The sequence below is a fragment of the Muntiacus reevesi genome, chromosome 10 (assembly GCF_963930625.1).
Source record: "Muntiacus reevesi chromosome 10, mMunRee1.1, whole genome shotgun sequence".
Classification (NCBI taxonomy): domain Eukaryota; kingdom Metazoa; phylum Chordata; class Mammalia; order Artiodactyla; family Cervidae; genus Muntiacus; species Muntiacus reevesi.
In genome coordinates, this window is record NC_089258.1 from 2,798,327 (window position 1) to 2,810,522 (window position 12,196).

Here is a 12,196-nt window from a genome sequence, read left to right on the forward strand (position 1 = left end):
GATGTGGTAAAAAGCAGTTGATGACTCTTTTGGGCCCAGAATTTGAGGTCCTCAGTTATGTTAGCATCTTCTTTCACCAGAAGACCCAGGCAGGGCTTCCTGACTTTTGTTATGCCGTAGCTCTCCTAGAAAATGAAATTCTTTACAACTACTGGTGTAAAGAACTGATACTGCCCCTGGCCCATCCCATGACTCTGAGGGCTGAACAGTACTAGCCAGCTGGTACCCACAGGAAGTCTGCCCATCAGCCTGACTGATGGCATGAGCTTTTTCTGCTGGGGTACAGGGCAGATGGGCAAAGGAGAAGGGGCATGATAGATTCCTCTTTCTCTCTGCAGAATTATTTTGGCCTTTTAGAGTTATCTGGCCCCAGATCACTAAGACAGTTACCGGATGACAGGAGATGGCATCTGAGCTCCCTGGGGGCAGGGACTGAGTCTGACTCCTCTGCCTCCCTAGCACTCCCCTGGTTGTTCCCAGCAGGTGCTCCATAGGAAGTTGTGGACCCAACTCAAGTGTCCACATGGGTGATTCTGAAGCAGGCTGATTTGAGGGACTCAGGATCCGAAGGGTGCTTCCTACCTTGTTCTTGCATTTCTACCACTCCAGCACTCACTCCCCCCACACACTATATAGGATGGGGGACCCCTTGTCCACCTTGTTCTTGCATTTCAACCACTCGAGCACATGCCCCCATCCTATAAAGGATGGGGGACCCCTTGTCTACCAAAGTTTATTTCTCACTGGAGGGAAGGGAGAGGCGCCCGTGTCTGGGACTAAATTCTCTCGTTTCAGTGAGACAGACCTTCAGGGATCACCTCCTGCAGAGGGACTCAGACTTGACACTGGGATTTGCCATGTGTCAGGGAGCAGGCAGTTCAAAGGGAAGTGAGGGATGAGACTGAGGTTAGGGCGAGCACACACAAGGCATGATCGGTTCTCAGAGGAAGTGCCGGCAAGGAGTTCAGGCAGAGAAGGACTTGCAGGAGGACAAGCTCAGAGGCAGGGAAGAGCCTGATGGGGGTGCTGATCGAGACCTTGAGGGCTGGGTTGGCTAAGACCTCTAAGTGAGGACGGGAGGGAAGGGCAGGGGTATTCTGTGTAAAGTGAGAGTGTTAGTCACTCAGTCGTGTCTGACTCTGCGGCCCCATGGACTGCGACCCCACCGGGCCCCTTTCTCCTTGGAATTTTCCAGGCAAGAATACTGGAGTGGATAGCCATTCCCTTTTTCTAGGGGATCTTCCTGACCCAGGGATCAAATCCAGGTCTCCTGCGCTACAGGCAAATTCTTTACCATCTGAGACCCAGGGAAGCCCATTCTGTGTAAGAAGTTGTGATTCACCCCTTATTTTCAAGTTAATTTTTTTAAAAAAAATTTCTGAAACTTGCTAGAGCCCATTAGCACTGTTCTTTCAGAACTTCTCTGTTAGTTTGTGGATGAGTGAGGAATCCTAGAGGAAGGGAAGGAAGACTGCTCTGAGGCAGGATATGGAGATGCCAGCAGATACTGGAGCATCTACTAGAACGTAGGCTCCAGGAAGGCCAAGGCTGGGGTCTGGACCTGCACTGCTGTACCCCGAGCCAGAGCCTGGCTTATGGAGGTTCTCCATAATGTGGGTGCTCCATCTGTATCTGTAATATCTGTGGGAGAAAGAATGTGCCAGACCCTCTACCGTGTCCGGTGTGGGGTGCTACTAGCAGGAACAGGAAAAGGGCTGAGTCCAGGTGTGGACTCCAGGAGAAAGGCGGTGCTTGAGGAGTCCCAAGGCAACGTGGATCCCAGGTTGGGGGCGGGGTAGGATTCATCAGACATAAACTCAAGTGGTAATAGCGCCGTTAATTGAGTGGTAATGATCCTTGGCATTTTTCATCTTCAAAGCCAGGAACGAACTGTAATTAATACTCCCGCCACCCGGGGGCAGGGTGGGGGGTGGTGTGGAGAAACTTGAGCTGTTGTTGCTGCTCAGTCGGGGAAACTGAGGCACTGACAGAGACAGTGCCGTTAGGAGAGTCGGTGCCAAGGCCAGCAGAGCCCGGCGGAGTCGGCAGGGGTGTCCTGAGCGCCGCACAGTGCTACCCCCTTCCAAAGCCAGGCAGCGGGGGAGTCGAGGTTAAAGATGATGAGGAGGGGGCACTGGAGACCGCGCGGGGGCAGAGAAAGAAGTCCCAGCCGAGGGCCTGGCCGAGGGTGGCAGTGGGCGATTGGCTTTGCCGGTGGCTTGGCGGAGTAAAGCCGGCCGGGGGCGGCGCTGGAGGGGCGCGCGGAGCAGAAGAGGCGACCCGAGAGTCCCTCGGGCCGCGCGGCACACTCAGCCTGAGTCACCGGCGGCTCTGAAATGCCTCCCGGTTTCCTCATCGCAGTCTGGCTGGCCAGCGCCCGGAGGGAGTTTTTCATTAGGGTGATTATTACCCTGCCGTCTTTAAGAGCCGGTAAACATCACCCAGGGACCGAGGGCGCGCGGCGGCCTCTAACTGCAGCCCAGGAGGTGTGCAGCGCCGCCCTGCCTAACCCCGCCATCAGTCGGAACCACTTGCGGGGGCCCCAATGCCATCCCGCATCTAGAGTGACGTTTTCTCTGGACCACGGTGTCTTGGAGGACATTCTTCCTTCAGTTCAGTCACCGCTCACCCAGAAAAGTCGTTCCTTTGATACCCTTGGTCCATGTGTTGGTTACTATGTCCAGTGGTTACAAGTCCAGTGCTAAGTGCTCACTGCACCAGATAGCACTCCTGGGTTGCCTTGGTCCTACCCACCTTTTCACATGAGTCTGTGCCATCCTCTGATGGATGTCTGCCTCTCGCCCTCCTGCCCCAGGTTCCAGAAAGGCAGGAGCCACTTCTGATTTTACATGTTCCCATGATACAGTCCCCTCTCAACCCACCCCATCCCCACGTAGTGCTACAGTCTGGTGTAACAGCAGGCCTCAGCATTTTCTTCTTCTTTATTTGACCTCAGCACGTGGCATGCGAGATCTTAGTTCCCTGAGGAGGGATTGAACCTGCACCCCCTACAGCGGAAGCTCGGAGTGCTAACCACTGGATCACCAGGCAAGTCCCACAGGCCTCAGCATTTGTGAATTAACAAGTTCTCATGAGGCAAGAGAACTGTTTGCTGACTGCCCCTCCACCTGATTATCTTCAACATTTAACAGTTATCTCTTGTGCACCTATTGTGTGTCTGGCATTGGAGACAGAGCTGTGATGAAAAGAGCTTGTGTGAAGACTCCAGGCCTAATGAGGATTCAGGGTGAGAATGGGCTATAAGAAAATGCATACCAGGTGGTGGTAAGTGATGTGAGGAAAAAGAAGTGAGGATAGCAGGGTGATGGGGCATACGCATTGGGATCCTGTTATATGTAGCCAGTCATTCTTCCCCAACGCTTGCATTCAGAGCTAGTATTAGTGCCACAGACTAAAGTACTGACTCAGAATATTTGAAGTCTGTGCTGTTAGTCCAGCTGATTCATTGGATGCTCTTTGAAAATTTCTGTGTAAATAAGATCTTTGTTTTTAAAAAAGATTACATCCAAGTTCACTAAGGAAAGTCACGTCTCTGAAGGCAGAGTCACCTGTGATTGGGCCCCTTGCCCCTAGCACAGCCCCTCTTCCCTGGTCAGCTTTCCCGCCTGCCACCAGGTGGCCTGAGAGAAAATTCTGATGCGGTCTTCTTTAGCGGCCTCTGGGGAAAGGATGGCAGTGGGCCGAGGGTGACTGTGGCTGTGAGTACCCCGGGCCTGAATCTCAGGGCCTGCACTGCCTCTCTCACCAACCCTCTCGTGGATGGGCAGGAGAGCTTCATCTAGACCCCAAATGAAAGAAAGAGTTGCTGCAATGGAAACTCAAACTAACCTCCCCTCTTGCCCCACTTCCCTCCCGCGGTCACACTTCCGGCAGCCGCCACAGGGTATTTTGGGTTCGAAAACAAAGCGTCAGATCTATTTGAGCAAGGTTTTTTTTTTCCATCGGAGTAGAAGCCCAGGGGCTTGTGGCCACCCTGGGCTCGGCCACTTCCCCAGGGAACTGACGCGTTTCCCTTTCTCCACTGAAGACCAATTTAGCAAGTCAGACTGGCCACTTTTAGCTTCTCCTTTCCCTGGTCTGGCAGCAGGCGAGGGCGCAGGGAGGGGGTAGGGCTGCTAGGAGGAGGGCGTGTGTCTGAGTGCCTTCCTTGTGGCCTTAGGGGGAAGGCCTGGTTCCCTTCTTCAGCCAGAACCTTCTTTTCACCCCTCTCCCCACATCCCCCCCCCCCCCGAAACTGCATGCGCGCGCGCACACACACACGCGCGCACACACACACACACACACACACAGCCTCCACAGCTGCTGCCACAGATCCGCTCGCTGTATCAGGAGTCTGAAAAGTGAGAGCTGGGGTTAGGCCTTGGTCTGATCTCAGTTTAGTTCAAAGGATGGTATGTCCCTGCCACTGGTGGGCCAGTGGGTGGTGGGTTGTGAATGAAGCGGGCATGTACACATGGAGACCGTGTGTATTTGCAAGTCCTGTGCTCGCCGCTGCCTGAGCTGAACAGTGCACGCGCACGCAGCTAGCATGGATGTCTAGAAAGAGCTTGGCAGAGGCAAAACCCTAGAGTGTCTAGCGGGTGCGTACACCATGTGATTTTGTGTGGGCTGGTGTATTTACAGTGTGTGTGCAGGATGCGTAGAGTAGAGGTGTGTGTGAGTGTGTGCACACACGTTCATAGACGTGTAGACGGCAGGGCCTGGTTCTCAGGGTGTTGCGGGGAGGAAGACAGGCGAACTCTGGATAGGGGTGACCAGCATCCTCATGAGCAAATGCAGCTTCCGCTCTGAGGAGGTGGGGGATGGACAGAGAACTTCCAGGCTTCTTTTGTAATCCCTTCAATTCTTAGCACTTGGCCAAGCCTCCATCCATACTGGGGAAGGAGTGTCGGGGCTCTGGCTTCACAGTCACAGCGAGTGGAGACAATCTATTGCCTTATGGTGACTTGAGTATCCACATCCAGCTGTTTCTCTGTGTGCGTGTGAATGAATGAGAGTGTCGGTGTGTGAGCATGGGAGTGAGTGCGGGAGGTCTGAGTTTGTGTGAATGAGTGTGGGTGTGGGCGGAGGGTGTTTGGACTCCTTTTGGGCACTGCCCGGGCTTGTCCTTATGCCCAGGCCCTAAAGGAAGCCCCCTCAGCTCACTGTCTGCTTTTATCATGAGACTGGAAGTGAAAGTTGGACCCAGGGCCCCGCTGTGCCTGCCTTTCTGACAGGCTCAGCCTCTTTCCTTTGAGCTCTCAGCTTCCTGCCGGGTTGCGAGATAGCAGTGGGGTGGACTCCAGCTCCCAAGGAATAAAGGGGGCAACTTCTGTGTCCTGCCCTCATTCAGGGCAGGTCAGGAGGATCCCAAGTCATATTTCTTTCTTTTTTTTATTTGGCCATGCCACACAGCTTGTGGAATCTTGTTCAATCCCCGACGCAGGATTGAACCTGGGCCCTGGCAGTGAAAGTGCTGAGTCCTAACCACTGGGCCACCAGGTAGTTCCCCCAAGTCATATTTCTACCTTCTGTGCCCGGGTGCAGACCCAGGACCCCGTGCCTCTCCCTCTTCCCTCCTCTAGGCCCCTGAAGGGTTTCCCCAGGCCAGGATCTGGGGAGGGGAAGCTCTACTGCTGGCCACTGAGCCTGGGAGCGGGTTCTCCTGAAATCCTAGGGTCTGCAGCTCCCCACATTTGCAGACTTCTCCTTAACCTCCTGATAGGGTCTTCTGGCTCCTGCCGCCAAATGCATTGGGCTCTTTTTCATTCTTAATCCTAAGAATACTCATTCTCTCCTGTTCCAGTGGCTTCCTCTGACACCCCTGCTCCACCCTGCCAAAGGGATAGTGGTAGTGGCTTTCTCTACCATGCACCCAAATAACCACAGAGTTGAAGAACATTCAGCTGGAGGGGGAGTCTCAGAGAACACTCATACCAAACTATTTTAGGGATGAGGAAGCTGAGGCCCAGAGAGGGCAGCTGACATGCCCAGGGACACACAGCAGTGAAGGGTAGCCCTGGTGCTAGAATCAGGTCTTGAGTTCTGATCAGTGATTCTTTCAGATGAACCTGGTCTGGTTCATCAGACCAGACGGCGATGCCTTTCTTTCCTATTCCCATCTCTTTTTGACTCTGTCTTCCTCCCCTATTTGACTGAAATAGTTCCTTTTTACTCTTTGAAATGCCCTCTCTGTGTTAAGTGGGATGGCTTGCATTTGGTGGCACTAAGGTGGTACTCAGAGCTAAGTCCTCAGTCTTGGCATAGCTTCCATCTCTCCTCTCCAAGGATTTTTCTCCTTCCTGGTCTTTCATCCCCCGGGATTGTCGGGGACTCTGTCCTCCCCTCTTCCTGAGCCTGACTCTTGGGCTTCTGTTTCTCCTTCCAAGTACCCAGGGGGCAGATGAGAACCTCAGGGAATTTTCTCCTTTCTTAAACCTTAGCTTCCAGATCTCTAAGATGGAGTGAGGGACTCTGCAAGGGAACTATAGGTATTTGTGTATGTGTGTGCATGCAAGTGTGTGTGTGTGTGTATGCACATGTCATGTGTCTCCCAGCAGCTCCTGGGGAAAATGGGAAAGTTAATTAGTGCCAGGATGAAAGATGCAGTGGGATAATTGCAGGTAATATTAGGACAGCTGGGAGGGTGGGGCTAAAGGCCTCTAGACCTGGGGTGGGGGTGGATGGGCTTCTAGCCCCACTCCTGCAAACAGATCAGATACCTGGAGAGGTGGGGGGAGGGAGCATTCTGAGTGAAGGGTCTTTGTCTTTACAGGGAAATGCTTGTTAGTTGCTAAGGAACTGGGTTGTCTTTCCTGATCCAAGCCTCCCAGTGTTTTACTAAGCTTGGGAGGGGGATGCTGGGCTGGGCTTAAGACTCCCTTGGCAGTTGGCCCTCTCCCTGGGGCTGCCGACACTCCGATGGGTCTCTTGGGAAAGACTCATCTGGAGAGGGTGAGCCCTCCCATTACCCTCAGCCTGAATGCCTGCTCCAGTTGAGCTGGGGAGCAGAGCAGGTGAGGCGCAGGCAGAGAAGGAGAGGGGAGCACGCGTTCACTGAGCAGCCTGCGCATCAGGCGCTGTGCCTGGCGCCTTCCGTGCCGAATCATCTAACCATTGCAACGGGTCTTTAAGGAAGGCACGTGGAGTTCCATTTTTTCTCACTATACTGTTTTCTTTTTGCAGTTGAAACACAGGTCCAGAACAGTTGAGTAAGTTCCCTGAGATCAAAGAGCTATCAAGTGGTAGAGACTCTTCGAACTTAGGTGTGCTAAGAAAAGTTGTGCTTTTAAAATTACACCACCTCATGCATCTAGCTGGCTTTCTTCTTATCCCACAGGTGCTTGGCACTAACATCCGAACCCATCACTATCAACCCCTCTGACCACCATCATCACCACCATCTTCACCATCAACATTATCATTATCATCTTCATCATTAGGAATTCTTCCTCTGTGTCCTTTTCCATCTCTCTTTTAGCAATTATTACACAAACAAAATTCCAGGAAGCAGAGGGGTGATGCAGAGGACTGAGGGTGGTGAACTGTTGGGGTATTTGCCTTGTGCAGGTTGAGGGGGGTAGAAACGGCCTTGAGCTGGGCCAGGCCATTGCTGTCAGTGTCAGGGAGCTGACCCTCCCCACAAATCATACTTAGTCTAGAATAACTTGAGGCTAGGGAAAGGGAAGACTTCCTTTAGGTTCTTTTAGAACTTCTACCCTTCCTTCTTGGCCTACCCAGCTTCGGGATAGATAGAAGATCTGGCCTTTATGTTATGTAGCCTGGAGGGTAAAAGGAGAGCACTCTGAGAGTGGGCTTCCCGGGTGGTGCTGATGGTAAAGAACCTGCCTCCGTGCAGATTAGACATAAGAGACATGGATTCGCTCCCTGGGTGGAAATGATCCCCTTGAGGAGGGCATGGCAACCCACTTCAGTATTCCTGCCTGGAGAATCCCCATGGACAGAGAAGCCTGGCGAGCGACGGTCCATGGGATCATAACGAGTCGGACACGACTGAAGTGACTTAGCATGCATGGACGTTACCTGTGAGTACTGAGAGTGGGAAGGCCTGAGTTAACACCAGATTCTACCATTACTAGTTACAGAACAGGGAGGAGGTCCCTTAACTTACCGGAATATCAGTTTCCTCCTCTGTAAGATGACAATTGCAACACCTATGTATGAAGGCCTGGTAGGCTGGGAAGCCAGGCAGGAATGAATGTACTAAAGGAGATGTTACACGTCAGGCATCTGGCATGGTGCCTGGCCTGCAGACAGCACTCAACAAATGATATCTGATGATGATCATGATAACATCAGTTCTCCTGTCTGTGAAGGGGTCACTAATACTCCCTTTGGGGCTTCCCAGGTGGCTCACTGTGAATGCAGGAGGTACAGGAGCCACAGGTTCAATCCCTGAATCGGGAAGATCCCTTGGAGGAGGAAATGGCAACACACCAGTGTTCTTGGCTGGGAAATCCCATGGACAGAGGAGCCTGGTGGGCTACAGTCCATAGGGTCGCAAAGAGTCGGATACAATTGAACACGCACGAAGTACTCCCTTACATTTTTAAAAAATGCTTTGTTGGCAATTTCGAAGCAATCTCCATACTCATTTTGTTTCTTCCTGGAGGAGGCAGTGAAAAGAAAAGGGGCAAGAGGCCCAAAGCCTTCTGCAGGTGGAGAGCTGAGTCAGATGGGCTTCCCCAAGGTCTCCTGGCCTCCAGACTTTCCCTGCGACCCCTGGGAGCTCTTTCTCTGTGGCTTTCAGGGACGTCTGGCAAGGCTGGCTTCAGCCTAGTGCCTGGGCTAGTTTTGTTCTTTTTTCAAGTTTTGGGGCCAGGAGGGTGGGGGTCTCTCCAACAGCTGAACTAAAAGCCCAGAACACCAGAGGAAGAGAAAAGAGGTGGGGCGGGGGGAAGGAAGGAAAGCAAGCCGATAATTTCCTCGAAGGATAAACATCCGATTTTTTTCCTCACCCAAAATAAACATGCTAGCCACAAGGAATTAAAAGCAGAAGAGGGGAGGATGTGTCTCAAGTTGGGGCTGCTCTAGGAAGCTGACCTGCTATTTATGCCGGCCCTGGACACCGACCAGAGCTGCCAATTACACTCTGGGCCTCGTGGGGGTGGGGGCTGTGGGGAGAAGGGCCCAGAGAGAGGGAGGTTCATGTACATCCATAGAGTCCCTTCAAGGGCTGCCTTCAGTGACACTGCAAATGGATATTTCCTTTGGCTGCTTCATGTAGCTCTGCTGACATGCCTGCCTGGTGGCCTAGAATGGAGTGGGGAGTTCCTACTACCTGGGATGGTGTCAAACAGTCAAAAGGCTGTTCTATAGAATAGGAGCTTGCTGTCCATCACCTGGGTGGGGAGCTGAATCTATAGATGTGGGGGCAGGGAGGGGTTGGGGGGAACATCATCCAATCCCTTCCCATCACACACTCAGTCTCCCACCTCCTGGTGTTTTTCAGATCCCCATGGAAAAGACCCTGATGCTGGGAAAGCTTGAGAGAAGGAGGAGAAGGGGGCAACAGAGGATGAGATGGTTGGATGGCATCACTAACTCAATGGACATGAGTCTGAGCAAACTCTAGGAGATAATGAAGGACAGAGAAGCCTGGTGTGCTGCAGTCCCTGGGGCCACAAAGAGCTGGACACGACTAGAGACCGAGCAACAGCAGCAATCACTGAAATCTTCCCACTAGTCAAGAGTGTGCTGGGCCCAGGGGTTGGCCGGGGCCCCTTGCCTTCCAGCTAATGCAGGGCATGGCTTTAGGGAGGTAATAACCCCGGGCCTGGCTGCAGCCTGCCCCTTTCATCTGGGGATCTCAGGCACTTTGCATGCATGAGTCACCCATCCTGCTGTATTCTAGCCAAGGAGGGGGGCTAATTAACTCTTGGGAGGAAAACTGAGCAGAGGGTCTTGTTGAGAGGTGGGGGGTTGGAGGTGGGGTTGGGGGAGTTGAACCAGGGTTTAACCTGTGAATGAGACCTTGGCACAGAGGTGCCTCCAGGGGATTTTGGGGGTGGGAAAGCCAAGAGACTTTTAGAGGATATCCAGGGGCTGTCAAGATGCCGAAAATCCTTCCTGTGCAGACCAACGAGTTTCTTCACAGCTTTCTAAAAGCAGACATCAGATCATGCGCTTTCTCCCCTCCAATCTATCTGTCATTTCGCGATTGCCCATCACTTCCAGGGTACAATCCAAAATGTGAACATGACTGCAAGGCCTGACCTGTTCTGGTCTTTGTCCATCTGTCCAGGGGGCCACGGTTTTGGCTTTTCATTGCCCCATCAGCCACGGGAGCTGGGAGGTGTCATGTCTCCTCTCTGTCCCTGTCTCCACTCAGAGTTAACCCTTATCCCACTTCTCAGCCGTGAAGTGAAACATGACTTCCTCAGGAAACAGAGGCATTCCCTAGCCTTGACCACTCCCCACTCCCTATCACAAATCAGGTCCCCTCTACCTGCTCATAGCGCTTGCCACATTTGCTGGAATTTGCCTGTGGTCATCTGATGAAGAAGTTTGCCCTCCGGTCCTGAACTGGAAACTCCATGAAACAAGCCTCATGTTGGGTCTGCATTTGTCACATGTGAATCCCCAGCACCTTGGCTTGAGGTCAGGCACATACAATGTGCCGACAGTGTTTGTTAAATGAATGCTCAGAACTGGGAGGGGCCACGGGGATAAACCAACCACCCCTTGCCCCTTCTTCCTCCTTCAATTTCACAACTGAGGAAGCGGAATTTTGCAGAGGGCAAGTGGCTTGCTCAAGGTCACATGGTGCCTCAATGACCCCTCAGGGCTAGAGACTCCCACCTCTAGCCTGTTGCTCCATCCCACCCCACTCCCCACCAACCACTTGCATTTTACAGGAGTGCCCCCAGCCCCAGTGCTGGACATCAATGGATTTCCACCTCTTGGTTTTGGAAGGAGGACAGGTTTGGAAACAAAACATCCAACCATTAAGCCCTAGATGATTTTTTTTTTAAATTTGGAAGAGAAAGGGGGTTCCATACCCAGAGAGGGGGAGTCCATACACAGACCTTGGGTGGCAAGCAGGGTGGACACACCGACAGTGTGGAGCTTGAGGTCTGGCAGGCAGTTATTTTGGTTCAGGTTTGTCCGTGGTCTCATTGCTTACTACTCCCGGGTTGTGGCGACTTAGCACATCCAGGTAATATTGGGTCATGAACTGGGTGCTGGCTTCAGGTTCGCTCAGGTGGAAGTGGCTCAGAAATTTGTCCATTTTCCAAGAGCCTGGAAGGACAAACAGACCACAGGGAGGTGACGAGACAGAACTGTGGACTTGAGAACTAGCAGGGGCCCGAGAGGGAGGCCGGCTCTGGGGAATAGAGATGGCAGGTGGTGCCCTGGCCCTTGGTCTGAGGGCAGTAGGTGTCTGGGGTGCCCGCTGGATCCTGGCTGCAGGGGAAGCCCTGGACGTTAGCAGCATCTGGAAAGGATACTTCTCAGAGGACAGTGGGGACCAAGAGTCTGGACTGAGTCAAGGACGGCCTTTAATCTCTTTCTCCAGGTCTTTATCTGGCACAACCCTGCCTTCTCATTCGTGTGCAGAAAGGAAATGCCTGGTCAGGTGGGCTGCCCACTTCTGCCTCCCACCCATCTTTTCCTGCAAGTTCCCCTGACCTTGCAACTGTGGTCTGAAGGCCACTTTTCTTCATACCTGGTCACCCCCATTGCCAAGGCTAGGATTGGCAGAAGTGTCTATGCCATTTCTTCCAATCTCTTCTCCAGAAGCCAGCCCGGCCACCTCCTTCCCAGTCCCAAGAGACCTCATGTGACAGGGCTCCTTCCCCAGCGATGACACAGATAAAAGGCGGGGCATGTGGCCAGTCTGCTTCTCCTTGCTCTGAGGACCTAGATCCTGAAGAGGAGTGGAGAGTGGACGAGACGTTCCAGCCTGGACCCTGGGAAAGTCCAGTGGGTGCCCAGGTCAGAGGGGGCCTTTCCCAGGGGGAGAGAACACAGGGCCATGGGGGGAAGGAGGTGCATCTTTTAGAGCAAGTGTGAACAGGCCTAGCAGCAGGGCAAGGAGGGCAGGCCCCAGGCACAGGGGAGGGGCTTAGGGAAGTGGTCAGCGGCATATTCCCACGCTCTTGTTTCCCAAACCCTGGGCCTCAGGCACCCTTGGTGGTTGACTGCCAGATGAAACACAGGTTGCCCAGTTCTA

At 53.1% G+C, this 12,196-nt stretch overlaps 1 protein-coding gene across 2 annotated transcripts in view; it reads right to left on the minus strand.

The window, feature by feature from the left end:
- Positions 1 to 10,966: 10,966 nt before the first annotated feature.
- Positions 10,967 to 12,196, minus strand: part of PEBP4 (phosphatidylethanolamine binding protein 4) — a 261,347-nt gene continuing 260,117 nt past the window's right edge. The window contains exons 6-7 of one of the 2 annotated variants that reach the window (XM_065946621.1): positions 11,690 to 11,890; positions 11,090 to 11,262 (exon numbers count right to left, since the gene is read on the minus strand). In XM_065946621.1, the coding sequence (XP_065802693.1) occupies positions 11,236 to 11,262; positions 11,690 to 11,890 (228 nt within the window). In that variant the 3' untranslated portion in view covers positions 11,090 to 11,235. Of the gene's footprint in view, positions 11,263 to 11,689; positions 11,891 to 12,196 lie in introns of both variants that reach the window. The other variant, XM_065946620.1, reaches the window with a different exon arrangement.